The 19,601-nt window shown below is 41.7% G+C and overlaps 1 protein-coding gene across 1 annotated transcript in view; it reads left to right on the forward strand.

Annotated features, from left to right (window-relative positions):
- Positions 1 to 19,171, forward strand: part of PERP (PERP, TP53 apoptosis effector) — a 24,425-nt gene extending 5,254 nt beyond the window's left edge. The window contains exons 2-4 of the mRNA XM_019527340.1: positions 26 to 291; positions 15,146 to 15,289; positions 16,496 to 19,171. Coding sequence (XP_019382885.1) covers positions 69 to 291; positions 15,146 to 15,289; positions 16,496 to 16,698 — 570 coding nt within the window. The 5' untranslated portion in view covers positions 26 to 68 and the 3' untranslated portion in view covers positions 16,699 to 19,171. The remainder of the gene's footprint in view (positions 1 to 25; positions 292 to 15,145; positions 15,290 to 16,495) is intronic.
- Positions 19,172 to 19,601: the final 430 nt, after the last annotated feature.

A 19,601-nucleotide genomic window follows, 5' to 3' on the forward strand; every position in this document is an offset into this window, starting at 1 on the left:
CCCTCCCTGTAGAATCAGGAGGAAGTTCTTGCCCATCCTCTTCTGGAGACCCTGACTGCTCCATAAAGATGGTGTCGTGCCAGTGCAGTCTTGCTTGCTGGAGATGCAGGTGGCTCCTGCCCCTTATCCTTGGCTTAGCAATCATCATGGGCATCATTGCACTGTCTGGCAGGGGCTGGCTGGAGTCGGAGGCCGGGATAGGAACTGAGGAGCACCAAGCATCTTTGTGGGAGAAGTGCATTCGGACAGGAGCTAATCCCAACTGGGTGTGCAGCTCCCTCATGGACTTCGGTAAGTGCTTGCAAAATGGGTGGTAGCAAAAATGGTTGCAAAAGAGGGCTGGGTCACACCCAAGCTTGGTTGCCTATGTCATCCCTGCCTATATCAAATACCTGTAAATCTTTACCCACCTTCTTTGGTTAAATAGTTTTCCCTATGGATCACGATGAGCAAAATGGCCTTTCTTCTAGGCCTAGGAAGAAAAGTCCAGTTGCCTTATTGTGTGTTGCTTCTTATGGGGCTGGGAGAAATCAGGACAGGCTAGTTCTTGCAGGACTATCTCTACAAATGTTTCAGAATTAGAATTACATAAAACATTAAGCCTTATCTGCCTCAAGCCCGCCCTTCACTACAGCATGAAGAACTGATAGTAAAAAGAAAATGAATGGGATATTTCCAATCAAATGAACAGGTCCAGTTGTTTGTATGTTCCCTTGAATTTACTGCATGCTTTCTGCTAACAGCGATTTCAGCTCTGCAGCTCTAAGCTGTCTCTCCCTAAACTACCAAACTCTGTGATTATTGAGTTGATAAAGCACATTATTGCTGGGACAGTGTTCACAGGCCCAGAAGCTGTAATGCTGTGCCTATGCTTCTTCAAGTGTTCTGGCAGGAGTGAGGGGGGATCTGAGTTGGAGGTCAGAAATAAGGAAATTTTCCTGGTTTTGGTGTCTTTCTGAAATGCAATTTACAATGGAGCAAGGTGTCTTTTTTTAAGGTAGAAAAAACATGCAATTTCTTGTGTGTGTGTGCATGTGCCCATGTGTTAAATTAGTTGAGAAAATCATTTCAAGGAGCAGAATAGCATGATGTATATTTTAAAAGTAGCTTAAAAAGTTAGTAAATTATGTTTGGCTTTCTACTCCATATGGATATTACTTTCCTATGCTAGATGAAAGGCTTTGGCTAGTACTAGAAGCAAACAGTTTACCTGTTACGCTTGCTACTCTAAAATGCATTATTTAGAGTCAAATGTGGATTATTCCTTTATAACAATAAATGTAGAAGAATCCCACTTTTTCCCCTTCCTCCCTAAGCAGAAGGAGCTGTTCCTTAAACGTATTGTTTTTTTTAATAACCTATTTAGTGAAAGAGGAGGAAACATAGTGTTGTTACAAAAGAAAGATCCAAGTTGATCTGGAAACTTGTACACCTTGTTTTGCCCCAAATGTTGTGCATGGTGTATAGATGGAAGCAAAACTTGCTTAAATTTTTCCATCATAACACTTATTGTTCCTACAAAATACGTTTGTTTCATTTTGCTTGCAAACAACTACAGTTTTATAAACATCTTCTATCTAAGGGTCTTTGGTTGCTTGGTGCTGGTGTGTTCGGGTATATGGTGGCTTTTTTTTCCATACTTTTTTGAAAGGAAGGAAATTAACTCCTTTCAATATAGTAGCTTTGTGTTCACACATACTTCCTACAAATGGAAGTAAAGCTAATGCAGTAGGGCTGCACATTCATAAAAAGGGCTTCTGAATTTAGGGGATCAACTACACAAGGACCTTCCGTTTAATCTGAATTAACTTTTAAAGAAGATGAGATAAATTGCCACTTTACAAAGTGAAGTAAACTAAATTAAAACCACTTTCATTCTGAGTAAAAATGTTTGCCTGAGTTCCATGCACTGCTTCAATCCACTATTACTTAATATGGATTAGTTTTCCCAAATTTCCCTATGTAGAACTTTATTTGCCTAAATGTCACGTTATCCAATTCAGCCTTGTTTTTTAACTAATCTTTATGGCTAAGTACAGACATTGAATCAAACAGCCCGACACTGGATTGATTAAATTTTAGCAGGTTTGTCTGAACTGCATAGATTGAACCAATACACAAATGAACAGGCATTCACTTTTGATTTCTGGAAATGTAGCCACTGCCTGCAGTGGCCCATGCCAGAAGCCAGGGGGCACTGGAGCATACTTCCCTGATCTGTGGGAGCAGACAGCTTGGGGCAAAGCTGGTCTGCCCACCCACCCTGCGAGGAGGGGTTTGCCAGGGAGGTGCAAAGCATCCTCTGGAGGGGATCTGGAACAGAAGTTAAATAACTTGATTTAACCTAAATCAATTAAGTCTGATACTACATCCATCCAGGTTTATTTTAAACCAGTTTTGACCATTCTGAAAGTGGTTTGTGTGCACTGAACTGTTGTGTTACAGATTTGAACTGATTTCCAATTACTTATCCCAGTTTATGTGTAATTTCTGTCCCTAGTCTATATAAGGTTAATGATACATTTTTCTCAGATTAGGCAAAGGATGTAACATGCCAGATCATGGTCTGGAATATTACTTTGTTTGACATGTCAGTATGCTAATGTGTGTGTGTGTGTGTGTGTGTGTGTGTGTGTTTTTAAAAAAAAAAAAAAGAGTGCTTATGAAATTTAACTCAAATGGGCAAGGACCATGTTGCAGTGTGAAAAAACTAGCGTTCTGCTTGTACTATTTAGTTTACCCCACCATATATCATGCCTTAAGAAGAAAAAGGTTCAGTGTGGATCCCTCATTAATATAAAGCTATGTTGGACTGATTTCTTTACACACAATTCTGTGAGTCTAGTGTGATGACTCGGTGTGCTTTCTTTGTGAATGCTGAGAAAAGGAAATGCAGCTGAAGCACTCTCTGCATATGCAGAGGGAAAGAGGAGGGGGGCAATTCCTAGACTGCATTATTTCTTAAAATGCATCTGAAACTTGTGCCTACAGTGTCCTGCAATAAGCCAGGGGTGGAAAGGCAAAGAAAGGAGTATAGATTATCATTTTATGACAGAAAAAAGGGGTTGTTTTCACTAACCATTTAGGCTTGAAGTCAGCAAGTTCGTGTCAGCTCTTACATGTTGCCAGTACACTAAGAAGAAAGAATGGGGCCACTGCATTCTATTTTGATTTAAGATAATGTAGCTCAGAAAACCCTTGGATGAAGCTTGCCCTATGTGCCCGAATCATACTGTTCATACATATCATATTTGAAATGTCCTGATAAGGTCCCATTTCAGTCTAGCCTTTTATCTTAAAAGTGAAATATTTGGGGCTAAGGACCCATGCTGGTTGGTTAGAATGTCCTCATTCGAAATGTGTGATTTTTAAGTTTCTTGGCTTCACAGTTATTTGAATGATCACATGCATTTCTCTTTTATGTGATGGTGAAGTATCTAACGTGGTAGCTATTACAAATATAACCAGCAAGGAACTAATCCTTTGGGATTTATTAACTGCATTATCATTAACTCGGGGGGGGGGCAGGGAGGAATGTACCTGTCTCTTTAACAGGATGAAAAGACTACAAGCTTTATGAGCATGAGCCAGGCATCTATGAGTCATAAGTCTCTGTAGCTGTGTAACAACAACAGTACCTGGGAGATGGGGAGTGGATACAGAAGGCTTCCAGCCAAATGTGTGTTTGTATTCTTATCAGAGAGCTTACATGTATTAGGGAGGAATATTAGAGCTATATTGCATTTGCTTGATCTTGCTCCTCCATGCATACAGTATTTTCTCCCATACAACACACACCTTTTTTCCAAAAAACAGTTGCTCAAAATTGAAGTGCACATTATATGTGAAAATACAGTAAGAGCAGTTTCTGTTTTATGAGTAGGGATCTATTTAAATTGCAGTGAGACAGGAATTTTCTTGGGCTGCTCATGATGCACAGAGCAGATTTTGTGGTATTTTTAAAAGTGAACATCCCCCTCCAATGATAGGCTGAGGGCCCCTGGCAGCCCCACCCCTGACTGCTGATTGCCTGATAGGCCAGTCTCTCATCTTCAAACTGCAGGATTGCATCTGGCTTTTTAAAAGATGGTACCAAAACCCTTTCACTTTTCTGAGTGGAGCCTTCACTGAGTCTATGGCTAAGTACAGACAGTCAGAAAGCGTGAAGCTAAATTGGTTCAGTCTTTGCAGGTTAGTCTCAGCTGCAAAGATTGAACCAATAAGCAAATGAACAGACATTCACTTTGGATTCAGGAAATGCAGCCACATGTCTTCTGGCTCAAGCCAGAAGCCGGGGGCACTACAGCACGGTTCTCTGGCATGTAGCCAGTATGGGTTGTATGGTCGCTTACTCTTCCTGCTGCCCCTGAGGTCTCTGGGATTTGCAGTCCACAATCACAGCAGCAGGACTCTGCAGGGTTGCTTATCACTTCCTCTTCCTGCTCCCAGATGCCTTTGGGATTTGTAGTCCACAACCTCAGCCAGCACTAAGTAAGCCAGAAGGGCAGCTCCATGCTTGGGGGAAGGGAAGTATAACCCCCCGCCCCCCCCCCCCCCCAGTCTCAGACCCCAGCAGGGGTTTGCCTGGGAGGGGCAGTGAGCCAGCCAGTGAGACCAGTGAGCCACTTCTCACTGCTCCAGCTGGGGAGAAGAAGAGTGGAGCCATCCCTGTTCTCTAGAGCAGACAGCGCAGCCTGGCCCAGAACTGCAAAATGCTGGATTGCTGGTGGGCTCTGATTTAACTTGAACCTGGAAGGTGTCTGGGACAGAAGATTCATACACTGGTTTGACTTAAATCAATTAAGTCTGATACTACATTCAACCAGGTTTATCTTAAATCAGCTTCAACCATTTTGAAACTGGTACACTGAACTTCTAGGCTAGGGACAGGCATTCAAAAAGCCTGAGCCTGAATTGATTCAATCTTTGCAAGTTAGTCTAACCTGACTAGGCTGAAACAGTTTGTAACCACACAGATATTCCCTCTGGACTGAGGAAATTCAGGCACATGCCTGCAGTGGCTGAGGCTAGAAGCCAGGGGGCGGGGGCTACCAGAGAGGCCCTCCGTTCCCTGCCACAGTACTGAGCTGGGAGCAGGGGCAGGACCTCTGACCAGAAAAAAGTTCTTATGAAATTTAACTCAAATGGGCAAGAACCATGTTGCAGTGTAAAAAAACTAGCATTCTGCTTGTACTATTTAGTTTACTCTACCCTATATCATGCCTTAAAAGAAAGGTTCAGTGTGGATCCCTCATTAATATAAAGCTCTGTTGGACTGAGTTCTTTACACACAATTTTGTGAGTCTAGTGTGATGACTCAATGTGCTTTCTTTGTGAATGCTGAGAAAAGGAAATGCAACTGAAGCACTCTCTGACCATCCCAGGTGATTCCCTGCTGGCTTCTCAAGGGGAGCGAGTATTGCCAGCCCCCAGCCCCCTGCTACCACTCTGAGGCAAAGAGGGGTGTGCAGTGCATGCATCTGTTGATCATATGGAGCTTTTCAATCTCCTTCTCCCTGCTTCTTTATATTATCTGCAACAAACTGACAGGCAAGCAAGCCAGCAGGGGGCTAATAGTGTTTATCACCCCATCAGCAAAAAAGTAGCCTCTCTCCATTAGTTCAAACTCTTCTTAAACAGTTTACCTGTTGATTAGCTCCAAAAAGCCCTAAGTGATCACTGTTCTGTATGCTTGTCCCAGTGAAATTTGAGACACATGCACACAGACCTAGGCATTACCTAGGGTCCATGGGGTTGGGGTTTGTGCTGTGGGAGATGTGAGGGGGGGGGGATTCCTGATTGAGCAGCAAGGATGGTGGGGCTTAGGGCAGGGGGAAGCCAGGCAAACCCTGATGTACCTGTAGTCTCTGCTGGAGCTGCAGCCAGGGAGCAGAGGAGGGGCCTGCTCTGCTGTGGAGCGGAGTCCCGCCTAGCCCAGAGAGCATGCTGGGATGCTGAGGGAATCTTAAATCAGCAAGGGGTCTGGAGCAGACATTGCATAAACCAGTTTGATTCAAATCAGTTAACTCTGATAGTACATTCAACCAGATTTATCTCAAACCAGTTTCAGCCATTTTCAAACTGGTTTATGTGCACTGAACAGCTGTTCTGTTACAGATTTAAATCGGTTTCTGATCACTTAAACTGGTTTATGTGTAACTTCTGTCCCTAGTCACTAGCTCAGCCTCTCAGTAGCTCCCTCTCAAGCCACATGCTGTATGGCTGCAGGGATTGCCACACTTCCTTTGTATTCTAGTAAGTTTTTATTTTGTTTTGGGTGATTCCGTGCAAAATTGCAGGAAACGTCATTTTTCACGGTGATTGTGGAAACTGCTGTTTTTTGCAGTTTCCATGAAAATCACAAAACTGGGATTAAGTTGGTCCCTATTAATGAGGCAAAAGTGAAGGTAAAATCTGCTGGTGAGGCACAGAGAGCAGAACAGTGAACAGGCCCAGGTCCCTAGCTACTGCTGTTTAGTTATTTATTACAAGTAAAGGTCTTTTTTTCCTTTCATTCTGCCTTTCAAAAACAAGGTGCATATTTTATTCTGGGACATGTTGTATGCAAGGACATAGGGTATTTCCAGCTGATATATGATAAAAGGGTTGCTTTAAAGAAAGGTGATTTCACTTTGTAGTGTCTGCTCAGCAAAGGCGAATGATGATAAGAGAGACTCTGTTAAAGCTGATATGTCCAGCTTCCACCTAAATCAAATATTTTTAGCTTTGTGTCTACATCAGGGAGTTTTTTTTATAAAAGATTTGCACTAGACTGGCATTCATGCCAATGGCATTAGTAATAAACACTAGCATTGCCAGACGAGTTTAGAATCTGCTAGTGGTTACCCTAGGATTTCTACCAGAGCCAACAGTGGTTCAGCTGAACTGGGTGTGTGCTAGTGGCTCATATTTGGTGTTGTGTGTATGTTTTAATAAGGTTCTCTAAACTAGGTATGGCTTATTCAGAAGTCCTAATGAAATAAAGGGCTGCAATGCATAATCTGTACTAAGGTAGGGCACCTTGGAACCTTGATTTCTTGCTCTAATGATGTGTCTATGTCCATGTAAGCACTCCCACCCACTCCATTCTGTTCCATCCAGGGCCAGATTAATCCTTCAGTGAGCCCTAGGCAAGCAGACTTGTGGGCCCCCAGCAAAAGATGAAATCTATATATTACTTTTTTCATTTAATAATTATAATATGTAAAATAAGCACAACTGGGCCTGGCCCCTTCTTCACTTACGGCCCTAGGCATGTGCTTAGTTTGCCTGTGTGTTAATCTGGCCCTGGTTCTGTCACTGGACATGCTTTCCTACAATTTTGCATATCTTTTACACAAGAAAATCCACTCCCCTTATATTTCAGCTAAGGAGGAACTTCAAGACCTCCTTACTTGGTTAATAACACCATGTTTTCCCAGTTTTTCATGCCTCCTGCCTTAAAACTGAACAAAACTCCTATAGAAGACAGGGAAGATATGCCCATTATAGACTAACTAAGTAAGATATATAAAGAGCATAAACTATGGCAAACTTGAGATCAATTTGTCAGATGCTCTTGTAATAATTTATAATATAAAATATTGTCTGCAGGGGAAGAATGCTGATATTGAAAATCATCTCGTCCATCTCCATGTTGATGCAGGACTATTCTCTTTTTCTGAACAAAATAAAAGACTGTTCTGCAGTCATTTTTAACTGATCTATAGTCAAATTTCTGTTCATTCTCTTTCATGGCAGCTGCACAGCTGAGGAAGCTTATCCAACATTCATTATAATGTCTCTTCCTCTCTTAACTTTATCTTTTAAATACCAATGTTTCCCTTAATAATTCCACTCCCTTGTTGTTTGCACTCTTAATATTTATAGATGTATGTTCTTCTATTAGTCATCACTTAGAAAAGCCGTGGATATACACACATTTCTTTTAGTCTTTCCTAATAACTATATCCTTTCAGTCCCCAAACAATTTCGGTTGCTCTTGTTTTGAATGTCATCCAATTAGTAAATAGTTTTCTGGTGATGAGATGTCCTAGCTTTCAGGTGAAGCTAATAAAGGAGAGGGAAGAAAAGCTCATCTTTGCAAGTAGATGGAAACTGCACTGCTGTTTGATACCACGTTAAGAACTTCAGTTTGCCAGTTCTAAGTCAGCCACTCTCTGCCAAAGGAAAGATCATAAAATGCTAAATTCAAAGAAATTGAACTTTCAGTAAAAGAAACTGAGGGCTGCAAAACCATCCTTCGAACTGTGAGCCCAGTTGAAGTCGGTGCTAAACTGTCTTTTTCCATATGTAGGCAAAGAACTCCAATTTTCCTGAGCAGCAGCTGAGTGAAAGAGATAAGACAAGCTATGCTATCTGCAGAGAAAGCTAGTGGAAAAACTGACATATAGGAGAAAGACCTCACAAACTGAGACTGAAAGCCGAGACCTACTCAACAGCCAGAAGTCCCTGGTGTGAAATGATGAGAGGAACGTCACCACAATAATAGTGACAATGGGGGTCCTTTATATTTGCCAGAAAGCTTTATCTAGAAGCTGATAGAAGGAAGGGTCTCTAGTCATAGTCCAGGAACAGCATACTGTAGAGAGATGGCAGGAGTGTGTGGGTATGTGTAAGGGGGGATTTCACTATGGCTTCACCAGGTGTTCACTGGTGGATGCTCCTACCTTTACCTCTTATATTGACAATACTAAAAAATGTGTGGAAAGCTACTGGCATTATCAAAATCTCCTGTTTGGGTCATGTCTACATATGACTTTTCTTAATTTTTTTGCCAAGAATTTCCTGCTCTTGCTTTTGCTGGTAGTGGCAACAGGTCTGAAATAAGAGCAAAAATAGGAAAGTTTTTGCCAAAAGCCTCATACAGATGAGGCCCAAGTAACACAATCATTGGAATTTGCAAACAATGTTTGTTTCTTCTCTAATTATGAAGGCATTAATTAAAGCTGGCCTTGATATTAATCTATGCAATTTTATCTCTAAACATTTTCCAAAGCTAAATCTATTACTAGCTTATTACCAAAGCTGAAGAAATACTGCACAGACAGTAAAATAACTAGGGGTGAATAAAGGGGTAGTGACTAAAGGAGACACTGGAATGGAGGCCTCAGAGAGTGGGGGCAGGAGTCACACACCGTTTTCAGAAACCACTTCTATGGGGGGAGGTGATAGCATGGCAAGCAGCCAGGGGGTTAAAGCTGCTGGGTGTAGAGAATGTTTTGTGTCCCTGGAGTCACTTGTTTCCCCACCAAATTCAGTGTTTCACATCCCAACTTCAGATGGGAATTGCAGGAGCTAGCAACTGCCACAGCCCTGTAGCTGCTGGTTGTATCAATGCCCTTCCCCTGTCCCCGCAGAACTGTTCCCAAGGCACAAGATATCCAAAGGCCTGATGCTGCAAAGCACAAGACTGTGCCTCCTATACCTCTGTTCACAGGAACTAGGTTGCATACTGACTTGACACAGTAAGAAGTTATACAAAACTTATTTTTATTTGTAAACTAACTAAATGTATTTGATAAAGAAATTGCAGAGGCGCAGGGATTGCAAGACCCTGACCATGCCGTTATTACTATTACTTTCAGAGCAAGACAGACTTGAAGATGTCAGAGGCCTGACCAAGTTTTTACTTGCCACTGAAAACTCCCTTAAGGCAGGGTAGTGCACAGCTTTGGCTTCTTGCAAGGTCCTAGCTTTGTAATCCATTCAAGGAGCTCTTATAATTAGCAGTTTTGTGAGGTATTCTGTATGACAAATCTCAATAAATTTTAATGGGTAGTTTAATCTGGGAGGCTTTTTTGAGCTGTTTCTGGGTTATATTTAAATATATGTATACAGTAATTATTTTTAAATGAATCCTTTGGCTGTGGCAGCTCTGATCAATGTCCAGTACCAGCACTGGGTGGTCAGAGAGCAATGTCTGGCATGGAGTTATTGTATCCTGTCATGATCTAGTTGGGGGGATGGTCCTGCTTTGAGCAGGGGGTTGGACTAGATGACCTCCTCAGGTCTCTTCCAACCCTAATTTTCTATGAATCTATGATTACAACAGTGTTTAGTTTCCATCCAGAAATTCTAACCAAGTCCTCTCTTTCATTGCTAATCCTGAATCCCTTCCACAAGGGAAGGAGTGCACAGGGTATATGCAGAACTGGTTAGGGAAAGAAAAAAGGCAGGTGGGAACTCAGACAAATTTCCCATCCCTTCAACAGCTCTATCAAGAACCGTTCCACACTAGGGGTACATCTACATGAGATGCTTTACTGCACAGTAGAGGTAATTACTGTGCAGTAAGCATTTGTGTCTACACGTGCAGATGCTTACTACACAGTAATTGGCTCTAATTATGAGTAAATTTGCTACCTGCAAAGGCAAATAACAAATTTACTTGTGATTAGTAATTGCACAGTAGCACTCATGTAGATGCCTGACTGGGAGCAAGTGTGCTTCTAGTCAGCTGGGCAGCAGGGGCAGGAGATTGCTTTCTGCCCCTGGGAGCTGCCTGCTGTGGGGTGAGCTCCACCACTGGAGTCCAGGCAGAGACAATGTCCCCCTCCCTTGGCAGCAGGGAGCTTCCAGCCCCCACTCCACAACTGGGGGCCAGAGCTAAGGGATCCTTATCTCCCAGCACTAGCTCCATGGTCACAGGGCTGGTGCTGTGAAATAAGGATCTCCCAGCGCTGGCTGCTGCAGGGGCTGGTTGCAGGGCCACAGGGAGCAGAAGCAGTCTAGTGTTAGGAGCAGTAAATCTGCTCCTGCATCCCTGCATGGGTAGACATGTGTTCAGGAGAGTTTACTTGTGAGTAAACTGCTCCCAGATCATCTGCATGTGTAGACCCGCCCTAGAAGGACTGCTTTGAGGTGTGAATCTTTGGTTACTTTCTGTTGAATCTGTTAATGCCAGTACAGGCATAGTTTTACTTTATATTTACAATATATCCAGTGTTTGCCAGTCTAGCAACACTTTTCTCCACACTTGTGGCTGGAGTCATTTAGTTATGAGTACTTTGGACAAACATAGCACCCAGGCCTAAAGAACTTGTTTAACAAGTCATCAGAAATAAGACATCTCTGCAAAACATTCTGACTTTGAAAGAGCAGTGTTCATATAAACTGTTCTGAGCACCCCTAGCTGTGTCCTTTATATCTATGACAGGGAGGGTTGACATGCTGGCTCTAAAGGATTTTCTGTTTTAATGTGTACATGCAGAAAACCAGAGCTTTTTTGGCAAGTGGAGGGCTATACCTGATGGCAGCTACCTATTGACTCCTGTATCAGTACTTTTTAGGTCATGGACACACAAATTGTTAACAGTAAAGTGAAAGGAAAGGGAGATCTACAGCACATGAAATGCTCTGTGTCATGTGTGCATCCCTTTCATCTACCATGGGGTAAGAAAGTGCAGAGGGGCAGTTACCACAGAGAAAATGACCTTGCTCTAAATAGTTGTTGCATATGCCTTAGATTCTGAAGAGTAAAAATAATTAGCTATTCCCTGCTTCACACGAAAGACATGGCATCTTTGCATCATGCATCAATGATGTCTGCATTGCTTATATCTATTTAGAAAGACAGTGGGGCTTGGCTGTAGTCCACCTTTGTTCACAGGTGAGCATTTACTTAAAAATGGAAAACTGTGGTTCATTTTTCAGGAGGACATTTTTCTCTTTTGGTGCCCATTGTTGCAATGATACCAAGAAAGACTTTTCTACAGGATCCTTGACTGTGACAGATGTTGACTGGAAGTATGATGTCACTTTACTGTAATAATGTCACTTCTAAATATCCAGTTGGCCTTTTTCTTCTACCTCTCAGGGACTTCAAGCTACATTTGAGACCCAGGCTAGCCCCATGAACCTATCTCTTGAATGCATTCTAACCCATAGTGTAGTGTAAAATAATAATAATAAAATTAGGAAGTTTGTTCAGAATTTCACCATTGAAATGATTCTCTTCCCTTGTCCCTAAACTTGTAAGTTGTTTCCAAATCCTTTTGGGCTTTGAATAAATATCCTCCTTCCAATACCATCTTTCTGTTCTCAAGGTTACAACCCTTCTTCTTTATAGTTTCTTCTGTCAGGTATTTCAAATCTACACTTCTCTGGTTCCATTACTCCATACAGCAGATAGCTATCAAAATCCAACTCCTTGTTGCTTCTGCCCAAACCACCTCATACAAATACAATGTCTAACCTCTTAGCAAAACTACATGGTTAACCCTGACGCAAACACAAGGCATAACACCCTAGCCTGCCATAGGTTATGCAGAGGGACAATGGTGGCCAACGTGCTGCTGCTACAAATGTATCTCTTAATCCTCTTTCAGAGCTTTTCTCATTTCTTCATCCATTAAAAATACAGCTATAAAGCCATGATGCAAAACAGCTTCCATCTTCTGCTCACAACAGAAAACTGCACCTTCTGGGGAGAGTTTCCTCCTGTAGTCCTCCTTGCATTCTTCTTGTCTGTTTAGTCAAAGATCTCCACACTGTACCACCTCTCCTTCCACTGAATTTAGTGGAATTTTTAGAATTAATTACAAGGAGTTCTGATTTCAGTCAAATCTCTTTTTTTGGTTGTTGTTGTTTGCTTGTAAAACCTCATGAATATTTGTGGCACTGTGTAGAATCATAGAAAATGAGGGTTGGGAGGGACCTCAGGAGGTCATCTAGTCCAACCCCCTGCTCAAAGCAGGATCAGCCCCAACTACATCATCCCAGCCAAAGCTTTGTCTACCTGGGTTTTGAAGACCTCCAAGGGTAGAGCTTCCACCTCCTCTTTGGGTAACCTGCTCCAGTGTCTCCTGCTACCCTTCTAGTGAGAAAGTCCTTCCTAATATCTAACCTAAACTTCCCTTGCTGCAACTTGAGACCACCGCTCCTTGTTCTGTCATCTGCCCCCACTGATAATAGTTCAGCTCCATCTTCTTTTGAATCCCCTGTCTGGTAGTTGAAGGCTGCTATTAAATCCCCTTTTCAGTCTTCTCTTCTCTAGACTAAATAAGTCCAGTTTCCTCAGCCTCCCCTCATAAGTCATGTGCCCCAGCACCCTCACCATTTTTGTTGCCCTCTGCTGGACTTTCTCCAATTTGTCCACATTATTTCTGTAGTGGGGGCCCCACAACTGAACACAGTACTCCAGATGTGGTCTCACCAGTGTTGAATAGAGGGGAATAATCACTTCCCTGACATACTAGCAGCACACCTACCAATGCAGCTCAGTATGCCATTAGCTTTCTTGGCAACAAGGGCACACTGCTGGCTTATATTCAGGTTATTGTCCGCTGAACCCCCCAGGTCCTTTTCTGCAGAGCTGCTGCCCAGCCAGTCACCCCCCAGCCTGTACAGGTGCACAGACATGGCTGGTGAACTGAGACTAGTGGGGTGGTAGAGCATCCCATGGGAGTGGGGGGTGGTTTGCAGCCGGCTGGGAGCCGGGGGTGGAGGGTGGGTTGCAGCCTCCCTGCTACTGGCCCAAATGCCTGGCTGGCATCAAACACCCTTCCCCCACCCCGGCCAGATGCAAACCCCACCCTGGTCCTGCCTATCTGCAAGCCCCTCCGATTCCCCACCGCTCCCCTGGGACACTCCATCACCCAACAAGTCTGATTTTACCTGCCACACCTGCTGGAGCATGGGATTGTTCTGTCATAAGTACAGGACTTTGCACTTATCCTTACTGAACCTCATGAGATTTCTCTTGACCCAGCCCTCCAATTTGTCTAGGTCACTCTGAATCCTAGCCCTACCCTCCATCATATCTACTACTCTTCTCCGCTTGGTGTCATCTGCAAACTTGCTGAGGGTGCACCCTATGGCATCTTCCAGGTTATTGATGGAGACATTGAACAAAACCAGCCTCAGGACTTACCCCTGGGGCACTCCACTTGATACTGGCTTCTAACTAGACATCAAGCCATTACCCTCTCAGCCCGATGCTTCAGGTAGTCTTCCATCCACCTTACAGTCCATTCATCCAACCTGTACTTCCTTAGCTTTCCTGCAAGAGTGTTGTGGGAGACCATATCAAAAGCCTTGCTAAAATCAAGGCTGAACTACAGCTACTGGTCTCTCTGCATCCAGGATCCAGTCATCTTGTCATAGAAGACAGTTAGGTTGGTCACGCATGACTTGCCCTTGGTGAATCCATGCTGACTGTTCCTAATCACTTTCTTCTCTAAGTGCTTCAGGATGGATTTCTTGAGGAACGGCTTCATGATTTTTCCAGGGACTGAGGTGAGGCTGACTGGTCTGTAGTTCCCTGGATCCTCCTTTTCTCCTTTCTTAAATATGGGCAATATGTTTGCCCTTTTCCAATCATCTGGGACCTTTCCTGATTGCCATGAGTTTTCAAGGATGATGGCCAATGGCTCTGCAATCACATCATCAAACACCCTCAGCACCCACAGATGCATCCCATCCGGCCCCACGGATTTCTACATGTCCAGCTTTTCTGAATAGTCCCTAACCTGTTCTTTCACCACTAAGGGCTCCTCACCTCATCCCCCCTAAACTGTGCTGCCTGGTGCAGTAGTCTGGGAGATGATCTTGCCTGTGAAGACTGAGGCAAAATAGGCATTGAGCACTTCAGCCTTTTCTGCACTCTGTCACAAGGTTGTCTCCCTGATTCAGTAAGGGACTCACTTTCCCTGATCCTTTTCTTGCTGCTGACATACTTGTAGAAACCCTTCTTGTTACCCTTCATATCCCTTGCTAGCTGCAACTCCAATTGTGCTTTGGCCTTCCTCACTTCATTCCTGCTTGCCTGAGCAATGCTTTTATATTCTTCCCTAATTATTTGTCCAAGTTACCACTTCTTATAAGATTCCTTTTTGTAATTTTAGTAAGTAGGACTAAACAGTGGTCTCCAAGGGTACATAGTCTGTTCATACATTTAGGGTTCTAAATTAGTGTAGTGGAGTTCACTGTTACTGATGCCATACTTCTGCCTGGGTGTCAAACTAGCTCAGGTAGCTCTATATTACATGCTTTCTGCTGGGGAGATATACTTTAATTTAAAGTAATATTGACTGATTTTAAGGGAATTTCCCAAATGATATAATAAAGGGAAGAAAAGACCTTAATGACATAAACCATCATGTTTTATATAACGTTTCCCCTCCCTTTTTGTTTTCTTTCCAAGCCTGGGGAAGAGCTGCCGCTGCCACATACCTAGTTGGCTTTGTGATCCTGGTCATCTGTTTTGCCCTTGCAATCATAGCCTTCTCTGTCGATATACTTCGTTTTAACTTTGTGCGAGGAATTGGAGGATTGCTCTTTGTTGTTGGTAAGGTTGCCTTTTAAACTGATTGTTTTGCATCTGACACATGCTAGCTGAACTAAATTCTCTCACCTTTAAATAAATAATAATATCAATAAAAAAGGCCCAACTATGCATACTGTCATCACAATCTATTTTTACAAGTATGAAAACATTGCTTTACGTGTATAGTAATTCTTAATTAAAATACCAAAAGGACAGCAGTTAAGGACATTTGAATCCTTGAGAAAACTACGGTTTTTGCAAACATCCTATGCAAATACTTCTTTCACTTCATCACAGCGCAATACAGGTTACTGACCTAATGGCCCAATTTTTGTACTGGAATGTAAAAACTAGTGAATTTTATTCTCTTTAGGTGTAGGTAAAGGATTCATTCTTTAGCTACTCTGTACCCCAGAATGCCCTTTTGAGGTCAGTCTGCATGACTTTATGAATAAGGGCCTAATCCTGCAATAAGATGTGTATAGGTAGATCCTAATATCTGCCCGTAATTCCATTGAAATCAATGGACTCCTGTAAAAATTCAGAGGGATACCTCCACTGATTAGGTCCCAGAAATGGGGTAAATCCCTAATTACCTGAGGTTATAGACAACTGATCTACTTCATTGGGTGATGGAGAGGTCACCTGTTGTCCCACAGGGTCAGGCCCCTATTGCTCCTGAGGCTTCCTGGAACCCCAGTTTTCTCCATTTGCAGATGCATGCTGCATGCCAGGGCGTAGTAGCAAATATGCACATTTGAGGAATTCCCTGCTGGGGGTTTCTTGGGCCATGCCTCTGCAAACAAGGGAATCTGGGTTTCTCTCATTAGTAGAGGTGCACCCCAAGTTGGGGCTCAGTAGCATGATATGCATGCCTGGGGAATTTCCTGAAGCCTTGGGAGCACCTCCCTGGGGCATCTGGAGAACACAGGCAGCTCTGGGCTGCCTGCAATCTCCTGTCATAAAACAAAAAGATATCTACTGCAAAGAAAGCAGGCCAAATATCTCCCATCTATTATTGTGGCCTCAGTTTGCAGCATTTGTCACTTGACACGGGGCATGGATGACTGTGTGTTTGGCCTATCCATTAAATTTTAATGGCTGCACAAAGGCATCATTTGTTTGCAGCCCCAGAAAGGAGCATATTCATCTGCAAATAACTTCATAGCAGAAAATGTGATGAGATGAATTATTGCTTGTTCTCACTCTCTTCTTCTTTCCTTTTAGCTGCATTCCAGATTATTGGATTGGTTATCTATCCTGTGAAGTTCGTAAGCACCTTTGCAGAAATGACTGGATCTAACATGTTCAGCTGGGCTTATGGTTTTGGTTGGGCTAGCACTATAGTCGTAATTGGCTGTGCTTTCTTCTTCTGCTGCCTGCCCAACTGGGAAGATGAGGTCCTTGGTAACATCAAACCTATGTATTAGTAACCTTCTCCAGAGAGCAGTTGAACAGCATATTGTATACCCTGAAAGAATAAATTCAAGTATAAGCGCATAGAAAATTATGGTAGAAGAGCTTTTTTCTGTTATTTTTTTTTTTAAGTTGGGCGTTAGAGGCTGAAAAAGACCATTTTATTTTTCAAATGAATTTTGAACCTGCACAGTACTGAGTTAGTCAAAATGTATGGCAGTTTTCAGCAAATATTTTAGGTCAGAGAATGTGTGATACAAATGTTTGGATTAGTCCATTTGTTGCTTCCCTCTAAACACACAAATTCTCACTAACAGCATAACAAACATTGCATCTTTATTTGGACATCCATTTACAAGAAGGATTTTAGCCTTAAGTTACAAGGGGAGAGTGAAGAGGAATACACTGTAAACTTGAATAGTCCTTTTGGAAACCTCAAGTGGCACTCGTGTGGTTATGCAAATTTCTCATTGATAAGAGAGAATGTAAAAACACTTCAAAGAATGTGCTTTTCCATCCAACATAACTAGTCCTAAAGAAGAATTTTTACTGTTTGAGTCCACTGAAATTCAAGACTTCTGAGATTAGCCAATACCAGGGGTGAGAAGACAATCTTATACTGATTTAAAAATTTGAAAGTCTAAAAAATGTAAGTTGGGTGGAATGCTCCCCAAAAGTAGACAGCAAACATCTACATATACAGCTGGCGTTCATTTTTGAAGACTGCAATTCTTGCATGCGCTGAAGTGCTAAGTGGCTTAACACAGATATTCTTAAAAGAGAACAATTGCCATTCTTTGTACCATTGGACTTTATAATGTATTTTGTTGTATTTTAGAGATGTTAGTTCAGGCAATATTTTAAAGTTGTGTTTTTTTTATTGAGTATTTTTCATTTCCTTCAACCTTTAAACACATTGCTGTAGCTATGATACAGGCTTTGGGGAAAGTTGGAATAAAACTGAAAAGCTTTAAAAAGCCTTCTACATTTTTTTTTTTATGTATCACTAAAATAGTTTGTACCATTTAATACTTTGTGCACTGTAGACCATTAGGGGCAATAGGTTCAGTTGAAAAAGTCTTTGGGTGAGTATGTGTAGTTACAGTTATGTGGATACATTTCAGGGAATAATCTGAAACTCCAGCTGAATGAGATAAAGGTTGTGCTTCTAGTCCTGATAATTCAAGCATAAATCTGTCTTTTACGCTGTGGACTGATATTACCTTTGTAGTGCTACAAAAGTCAAACAGATTCATGTACATACCCCATTTAGCGCTACAAATATGGCAGAAGCACTACAGAGAAGTTGCTGTCTGAAACATCAACTTCTCTGTAGTGCTATTTTTTGTAGTACTGCTTGTAATGCTCCAGTCTAGAGGCTTTGCAGAGGGGCACCCAATTGTTACACCTAGAGCACTTCATTTTGTGTCTCTTGGAAGAGTAGCAGCACTTGCTACAGGCATTTAAGGTGATGAGATCCCAAATTACCAGTGACCTGACACTCAGCTGTGGGAGATCCATGACTGATGGATATGAATATTCTTTATAGGATATCTAAAGAATATTGAATGTATGAATAAAGTATGAATATTCTTTATATGAATGCTTTTGAGGTAAGTTACTGTTTTTGAATGGCATTTATTTGAACTGTAGAGAGATTACCCAATCTGTCAGGACTGCTTCCAGCATTTGCAAAGTGACAAAAAGTACAAAGTAGCTGCGCTTTCTTTCATTGTTTGTCAAGTAAGCTGGAGCTTATCACTGGGTTGAAGAAACAGCACAACTTGTTCCATATAATCATCATACCTATACCAGAGGTGAATTGTGTGCATGTATGTACTTAATATACAAAATGCAACCGATAAGACCTATCACAATATTGTCCAACTAAAATACATTAAAACAACAGTTTTCTAAAGGCTCAGTTAATTTTTATAATATCTTTTGTATTATATCTCTTAGTTTTGTAATACTTTTTTTTCTCTTGGTGAAAATGCTGTATATTGTAGATATTATAATGTCACTCATGTCTGTTAAATAACCTACATTGACCATGCTTTCTGAGAGAAGAATCATTTGACAAATTTTGGCTTTTTTTTCTATACAGTAGAAAGCTGTTGGCCTTATGAGGTAATCAGTACCACTAATGGGATGATAGCTAACTTGTATATCAAATGCAAAATACAGCAAGGAACCATGGCTTGGTTCAGCAAATACTTTGCACAATTAAAGATTAAAGCAAAACAGAAAAAATGAAAGTGGATATACATAGTCATGGGAGGTGACTGACTAGAAAAGTGTTCCTCAATATAACTGAATTGTCTTACATGTTCTTTCAATTGTTGTCCTACTTGATAAGAAAGAGCATTAAATGGTGGAAATATTTTATGAAAAATAATAAAAATAAAAATATTACCTGCCTGATGTTCAGGAATAAGCTACTGCAAATAATTATTATTTACACTCCCAATAAATGATAGTAATATATTTTGGTACTGTACTTCTTTCAGACAGGGTGGCTTCATTTAAAAATATATACTGATAAGTGATTAGAGTTAAGAAATCGGTTGGAGAAGTTTCACTTAAAACATTAATTTAAGGTTGTAATAATTCTTGACACCCTTTAATATGAACGTAAACAGGTACTGATTCTAAGTTAATAAATGAGGCTAAGCCATTGTTTATTTGAAAAGGGAAAATTCTTACTGTTAGGGAAAACATGAAACCAATATGAAGTATACAAAAGAACACACATTTAAATATCATCAAAAGAAGTCTGAGATACAGCAGTGCACCATTAGCCCAGGAGGTTCACAGATTCACAGAAGTTTAGATGCGTGTCCAGCAAGGTGCATGCCCAACCTCCTTTTGAAGAACTCCAGGGTAGGCGCTTGCACCACTCCCACTGGGTGTCTAT

Source organism: Gavialis gangeticus, unplaced genomic scaffold (assembly GCF_001723915.1).
Source record: "Gavialis gangeticus isolate Ggan-Ray unplaced genomic scaffold, GavGan_comp1, whole genome shotgun sequence".
Lineage (NCBI taxonomy): Eukaryota > Metazoa > Chordata > Crocodylia > Gavialidae > Gavialis > Gavialis gangeticus.